Raw genomic sequence first — 8,211 nt, forward strand, 5'->3', positions numbered from 1 at the left:
TATGCAATGTATAGGTTGGCTGTATTGATATAACTAATCTCTAGTTCATTGATCAATTTGTTTCCGGTTGTGTGGATAGTATATAAAAACAACCCTTTCTAATATTTAGACAGTTGTTGGCGGATTTTGGTGTGGATTTTTATTCATTTAGGTATTAGACTTTATATTATTTTTATTTTTATTATATTATCAGATTGATAATTCGAGGATTATTCTCTTGTCCATACTCTTTCTTTATTATATTTTAAAATTATTTAAGCTTTTAATTTTTTTTAATATTCTCCGTTAGATAACGTCGATGTATCTAACGGATTTTCTTATCTGGGAAACGAAAACTTGAGGAACAAAAGCTAAATAATACTATGACATACAACAGCACTATTCTTTTATAATTAATTAATATAACTAACATTGTGTATTTTCTGTCAGTTATATTGTTATGATGATTATTGTAAGTAATACTGTTATTTTATGTAGTTCTGTGTAACAGAACTAAATAGTTAAACAGAATTAAATACTTCGAAGATTTTTATTTTATATAACTTAATATTGTGATTTATTTTAAATATTAAAATTTGTAAAGATTCTAATAAATGCATTTTACAGCATATTAAAATAAATTTTGTCTTTTATTTAATATAGCATTGTATTAAATACAAGCAAATTTAAAAGATATTTTTTTAAAAGATTTCAGAAGAATGACCAATTATGATGAAGATATTTATAAAATGGATTATAAGGAAAAAGGAAAATGCTTGATATTTTATAATCAGGTATTATACTTTTATATCTCTTTGAATACAAAAAAAAAAAAATGTATTTATTCAGCTTTTGATATAGACATTTCTTTTATCTATCAATATTAGTTTACAGAATGATTGCATCTTTCCATCTAGATGCAATAGGCAAAATTGGGGAAACCTCTATTATAATTGTCAAACTTAACCAAGACTGTTATTGGTAAAGTAGGTGTTCTTCTCTCGTTGTAAATTATATCTCTGCTTAGAAGTAAAATTATTCAAAAGAAAAAGTTTCCATGCAGTTAACAACGTTGACTAGATCAATGATCCTCAAAACGTGAGCCGATGTCAGGTTAGCCATTATATTCATTCTCAGCGAGGCATTAATAGCGTTTGTGCAGTGAATAGTTTCGTTAGGGAAAGTGTGGCGATCGATCAAAAATGACCCCTCCCCAAGATTTTTACATTTTTGGACTCAGGACACCTTGAAACGTCGAGAAATGAATAAAAATTCGGGGGTAATTTCTATATATGGATTTTTGTGTGTGTGGGGAGCACGATTTTTTTCACCCTCTTTGAAGCTTAATAACTCCTGCGCTTTTTGTCGAAAATGTTTGAATTTTTGCAGGGAGGTTTGTGTATTAGGGAGATTGGTATTATTAAATTTTAGTGATTAAAGGTTGAGGAGTGGGGAGAAAAAGGAGTTCGTGTGTATCTCCAGTAGAGTCAGACTTAATGACGATTTTACTTGTTTAAAAGGTATTCCATTCGTTTTTATCCTAATTACTACATTGTAATTTTAAGTAGATTTTATGAAAAATTGTTTTTTTTTTTTTTAGTAAACTTTCGCCAGTTATTTTCAGCATTTATTAAATGTTTTTCGTTTTTTTTTGTAATGAAACTTTTACATAATAGCAAAGGTGTAATTGTTTACTTTTTAATTTCACGAATTACACAGTTTTATACCATTATAATAATGTTGAATATTCAAATACATGTATTACATAGAAAAATCTTTGATAATAAAGGCTATTTCTTTGTTATTGAAATACGACTCCAAACGTTCTTTGAACATTTTTTTTTCTTATTACATTGATCTTTGTTTAATAATTATTGGTATTCCGTTTCCTCTTAACTACATGTTTATTATTTTACTTGTTATTGGATTGATTTCGTTATTATTTTGACTAAAATATGTTTTATTTTCTAATATTAGGCCTATATTTATTAAGTATATGCAATTTAATATTAAGATTAATTTTTAATGGTTAGGGTGAAGCAAGCTAAAATTTACCCCATTAAAATTATCTTAAAAATACAAATATTTGTTCAATTTATATACTTCAGACAATGGGAAAAAATCATAATTTTGTCTTTTAAAAGGTTTTGAAAACATTTATGATTTTACTATGTGAAAAATAGATATAAAAATAATTTTATAATGTATTTATGTTATAGAAATTATTCTAATATAACTAATTCCAATAAACATTTTTTTTCCAATAAGAATAATTTAACTTGTTAAATAACTGCGATTTTGTTAAATGTGTCACACCCTTTAATTATATTAACAATAAGATTGAAGTAGAAAGTACAAAAATATTTTACTAAAATGATCAAATAATAAAAATTTNACTCCATCTTAGTTGCAGTTAATGATGAAGAATTGTTGCGCGAATGTTTTACCAAATTAAATTATGATGTTATTCCTTACTACGATTTAAAGGCAAAAGACATCAAGCAAACATTAAAAGAAGGTATTTCGGAAATAATAATACAATAATTATTAATTTTAAACTCTATAAGATTTAATATTTAATTTAAATATTATTTATATTTAAAATTATTAAATTTTACGAAATACGAATATAGAAATTATCAATACTTTCATGATAATTCATGGAAATAATGGTTGTATTTCATTTACTGGAAGTAGGCTAATGCCTAAAAAGTTGAGTGAAAATCTCAAGGATTGTGGAATGTATTATCATTGGAAATTTATTAGTTTTAACTCTATAATCCTTTTATATCAAGTATACAGCAAACAAATATCCAATGGTTTAACTACGTACAGTTTATTATTCAATTTTCTCTTCTACTATATGGCATTGAAGAGGAGTTGAGAATTTACGTCAGTCCGAAATGCGTACGTTGAATAATTAAATGTACGTGGTTAAACCATTGGATATTTGTTTGCAGTATGAAATACTATACCTGATATAAAACGATTATAGAGTTAAACTAATAACAATACAGCTACCCTATAGTTAAGGAAATTATTTTAAAAATACATTTTAAAATTGATTTTTGTAGTGGCTAAAGAAGATCATCAAAATAGATCATCTCTTGTGTGTTGCTTTTCAACTCATGGACGAGATAATACTATCGCTGGGAAAGATAATGTATTTGCAGTAGATAAACTTTACAAGTACTTCAAAGCAGATAATTGTCCTCAATTAGCTGGAAAACCTAAATTATTTTTTATTCAGGTAATTAATTTCATCAAGTCTAAATAAGTAATACATTCTCGTTCCTTTTCGATCCGAATACATCTTTAAATTCGGTTCGGTATGGGGGGTCTACGAAAACCGGAACGACCAAAAAAAAAAAAAAAGGCAATATTTGTCGTGCATATATATCGTAAGCTATAAACGATGATCTAACGATTTAGGTTTTGGTTTACGTCCATATTTAAAATATTGGGTAGTGGGGTGTCTGCGAGAGAGGGGTAGCGGTCGCGCATACATTATGCACGCGTAAATTTAATTTATAAGTTTTAAAATGTTTTAATTTGTTGTTGAAAACAGATAATTTTGTTTAAATTTCATTTTCAGGCATGTCAAGGCAAACGTACAGATGCTGGCACACGTATGGATGCCACTGATAGTAGAAGCTCATTCAAAATCTGTTCTTATTCTGATTTCTTGTTTGCATTTTCTTCAGCACCAATGACAGGTATGTTAAATATTGAATATATTGTTTTCTTTATGTATGGAAATATATTATATAAAATGTAATATATTTTATATATATGCACTATAGATTTTAATTTTAATATTTTCTTATAATTTATTGAGAGAAATGGTCGAAATATATCTTTTTGCTAATTTCTATTTTGTTTGGATATGCCTTATGCACTGTATGATAAGTTTAACATTTAAAAGACCAAATATTAGAAATAGCTGAATGACACATTGCATTAATTAATGAAACAATTCTTTTTTCACGTGATAAAAGAATACAGTTGATTACCGTTAGTAATACTAACTTAAAATTTACTAACTCCTACAATTTAGCTTTGGTAACTTTTTGCTTTTTTTAAGCCCGTAAGCTGTCGTGTAACCATCAGTCACCACATTCCTTCCTCATCATTGTGAATAATGGAATAGTCTTTATTTTACATTAAAGGAAGGTATTAAAATATTTAATAAAAATGATTAATTACAAATTTAATTTCAGATATATAAACAGAATACCCAATTTGAATGATAAAAGGGGAAATCAGAACGATTGTAACTATCCTGTGATACTTTAAAATAGTTCTGTATTAGTAATTAAAAAGAGGAGCACTCAACTTCCAAACTTTAATGATGACTTTATGTTTACTGTATTTCTATTTTTAAATGGTTGTTTAAAATATGCGTTTTCCACATTTTGTTGTGTATATTTACCACAAACAGATTTTCTGCTAATGCATCATGCATATACACCATGCATAATGAACCACAAATACAACTCGCNTCAAAATTTTAAAGCATACAAGTATGCAATATGCATAGTTTGTTACATCATAAATGTCTATTACAAAACGTTGTTTTGAAACAACATCGGATATTCAGTAATTGAAAATATTAAAAGAGATAAATTAAATCGAATTTTTACAAAATAAAACTGGTATAAAATTTTACTATATCATCATATTTTAGAATTTTATTTATTATCTCTGTAAAAGAAAAAATTTCAAAACCAAAAGAAATACTTTTACAGAACAGATAGATAAATTCTGTTATGTTTTTTAATTCGCTGATTTCCTAAAACTGATTTTTCATGTTTATAATTAATATATGACAATGCAGAATAAAAATTGTAAACATTTTGAATTGCTTTCAAAAAGCATTTTTAAAATCAATATAAGATTTGAGTAAAGCGAAATAGCGAAATCAAATTCACATTCCATGAAAAAAAAAATGCAACATATAAATCGGTAGTTAACAACGATATGCAGAAAGTTCGTCTACTATATAATTCAAAAATTTATATCTTACATGTCTAAGAAATCACCAGTTGTGCCATTTACTGTTAAAATCATATAAATAATGATTCCAAATTAAGAATCTTGTAAAAAAAAAATTTAAATAATACTGTAATAGGAAAATAACTATTAGTGACACTATCATGTGCGCTTATAACTGCATGATTTAATTATAGAAATTTGAATTTCCTGACGATTTTCTCAGAAAAAAAAGCAGACTACTGAAAAGTCAGTGTCGTTGCAATAGTTTCGTTCTTATGTAATAAAGACGTCTTCAGAAAAATCGGTAATATATTGATAAAATAAAAGTTATATAAGTTCATTGGATCTTATTTTTCAACGGTGCAGTGGATCTTTCTTTATGCTCTAAAATAACTTTTCGGGCTTGTGGCCAGGAATGGGGTCCTTGTAATCTGTACTGATATGGAAGACTCGGACCCATCAGAAGAGCCCAGAACAACTTGGGATCAGAAAAGAATAATCGCAAAAAATTTGGTTTGACCTTAATTTTAGTTGCTAAATTATCCAAGTATTCGACGTAATCCACCTGAATGCTATGACGTTTTGAATTATAATAACGACGATCGTTATCCGATATCATTTCTGTTATTTCTTTTTCCATTTCTTCTCTATCCGGAAGTAATACATTCTTTTTGAGAACTTCCACAAACCACCTGCATTGCATTTCAGAAATAGGAAATGCACCTCCGTAAGGTTGAAATAAACCAATGAATGCTAAAGTATTGTGCTTTAAATGAGAAGGAAACATTAATTTGTACAGATGTATTCGATTATCTTTCGTATCAATTATGTCTTTATTCAAAAACGGAAACTTGATATCGTATCCTGTTGCCAAAATGACTTCATCAACTTCAGTGATCTCATTGTCACCTTCAAAAACTACCCCATTACTTTCAAAACGTTGAATGTTTCCCTTGATAATAACTGTTCCATTTAAGATTCTACTGGGTAATGCATCATTTGCAGTTGGATGTTGTTGGAAGACTCCATGTTTCGGCTTTAATTGATACATTCCGTGGTCAAATCTTATATTTAAATAGTGTCTCAGCACTATATCTGGTATGTTAAAAGGAACGAAATGTTTCAGAATAGCAAAAATACGTGTTAGAAGAAATTCATCATTCGGTTTTCCGTATAAGCCTACTCTTGGTAAAATCCAGCATCCTCTTCGGGTACTCAAATAAACCTGGCAATTAAAAAAAAAATTAAGATTACAATTAAAATTATGAAATAAATAAAACCGAATTTAATATTTGATTGATTTTTATCATCAGATATCAACGTATAGTAATTCTAAGCTATAATTAACCACTTCGCCCTAGGTGTGCCGGAAGGTTTTTCTATTGGAAACTGGCCTTTATTTAGGTGTTAGACTAGTGAAGAAAACCTGGAAAACTACGCGGCCAGCCCATTAATTAATGAGGCAAGAACTCGCAACCAATGTTCAGTGTTTTTATTCACTTAGCCACTGGTGGGCACCATAATATAGATTATTTCAAATTATAATTAAAAAAAATGAATTATCTTAGTTTAATATTTTTAATATTATATTAGTAAACGAGGAAAGCAATGTCGCCAACTAATTAGTCGATTTTATTGTTTTAAGACTCGTTACTTTAAATATTTATTTGCATTTAATAAATACTAATTAGATACTAATTAAAATTTTATGACAAAATATCAAGTCAGTTTTCCTCGATGAAGTACTGTACATACCACAAACCTTCAAATTTACAGTACACCTTTGAAGGTTTTACCTTATTTAATTAGCTTTAGTGTATTTTAAAGTTAATAAAATACACTAGACTTAATACAATACTTAATACTCCACATAAAATAACTGGAAATATTTGAATACAAAACGAGACACCATCGAAGAAAACAAATGACAAAATCGTTCATTACTTGTATTACTATTATTTAAATTATACGGTATATTAATTAGATAAAGTACAAATTATTAAGCTTAAAATATATATATATAATTCTTTCTTAAAAGCAAAATAAAAGCAAAATTATCAATGTATTAAATGCTTAAAAGTACAGTAGTAACTTTTTAAATTTTTATGAAACTTACAAATTATGACTTAAAATATGGCAATTCTTATCTATTTTATTATAAAACTAAGAATAGTTAATATTTATTAACTAAATTTTCGTATAACATAATGATAATTTAATATTTATCAGTTTTTAAAGTTGTAAAGTATATAAAATTGAACAAACTTTGTCAGCTACATTGCTGGTTTCCACAGCGGCATCCACACCAGAATTACCGACTCCAACTACGACAACCTTCTTATCTTCAAATTCATTTGGTCTTTTATAACTGTGCGTATGAGTTATTCTTCCTTGAAATTTATCTTGGCCTTCAAATTTTGCAATGTTAGGATATGCATGATGTCCCGAACAAATCATAACTGCATCAAATATTTCTATATTTTCTTCTCCATTTTGTAGATTTAATGTAGTCACTGTCCATTTTCCTGTTGTTTCGTAATCATCGAATTGTACGATCTTTTCTACTCTATGATAAAATTTGACATGAGGAATAAGGCTAAATTCTTCGGCATACATTTGTAAATATTTGTATGTTATTTTATTGTGCATATAGTTAGGAAAATCTTTGGGAGGAGGGAAATCGCTGAAAGCAATTAACGATTTGCTTACATTAATAATCGTAGATTTTGCTACTGATGGTATACCCTCTACAGTTTCTTCTCTATATTTCCATATTCCACCAATGTTTTTGTCTTGCTCGTAGCATACCACATCAATAGAACTTTCCTTGCAGGTTTTAATTGCTGCAAGACCCGACACTCCACAACCGACTACGCAAACTTTCATGTTTTTTAGTCTCTCAAAGATATCAAAAATATGAGAAATTACTTCAAACGAATATCTATTTTCTTATACGTTAAAACTATAAACTCAGTAGCATCCAATCAGCAATGATTTTCTGAGATGGGCGTGAACAGGTCGAAAAGAGGAAAAATTTATTGTGGAAATTTCAAAGAGCTATGACGATTTCAAGGAAAAAATCGGGATAAAGTTTTCACAGACATCATTTTTAATATTCCCCCTTACAATTTGGTGAAAAATGACTTGGAAGAACTATAATTAAGGTAAAGGCACTAAAGCTTGATAGCGTACTAATGGTTGACATTTCCAAAACATATTTTCGGAAAATATATGTAT

General features: G+C 27.9%; 2 protein-coding genes across 2 annotated transcripts; one reads left to right on the forward strand and one right to left on the reverse strand.

Moving 5' to 3' along the window:
* Nucleotides 1-1,085: 1,085 nt before the first annotated feature.
* Nucleotides 1,086-4,474, forward strand: LOC111621501 (caspase-7-like). The gene is made up of 5 exons (XM_023363657.1): nucleotides 1,086-1,092; nucleotides 2,387-2,497; nucleotides 3,054-3,229; nucleotides 3,575-3,695; nucleotides 4,200-4,474. The coding sequence occupies exons 1-5, from the start codon at nucleotides 1,086-1,088 to the stop codon at nucleotides 4,205-4,207; spliced, it is 423 nt and encodes a 140-aa protein (XP_023219425.1). The 3' UTR covers nucleotides 4,208-4,474.
* An 837-nt stretch (nucleotides 4,475-5,311) lies between these two features.
* On the reverse strand, nucleotides 5,312-7,877 carry LOC111621502 (dimethylaniline monooxygenase [N-oxide-forming] 5-like). The gene is made up of 2 exons (XM_023363658.1): nucleotides 7,240-7,877; nucleotides 5,312-6,199 (listed from the first exon to the last, which is right to left on the reverse strand). Exons 1-2 carry the CDS (start codon nucleotides 7,858-7,860, stop codon nucleotides 5,312-5,314), a joined length of 1,509 nt encoding a protein of 502 aa, XP_023219426.1. The 5' UTR covers nucleotides 7,861-7,877.
* Between the last annotated feature and the right edge of the window lie 334 nt (nucleotides 7,878-8,211).

The sequence above is a fragment of the Centruroides sculpturatus genome, unplaced genomic scaffold (assembly GCF_000671375.1).
Source record: "Centruroides sculpturatus isolate CEXI.00-Female unplaced genomic scaffold, Cexi_2.0 scaffold249, whole genome shotgun sequence".
NCBI classification, from domain to species: Eukaryota; Metazoa; Arthropoda; class Arachnida; order Scorpiones; family Buthidae; genus Centruroides; species Centruroides sculpturatus.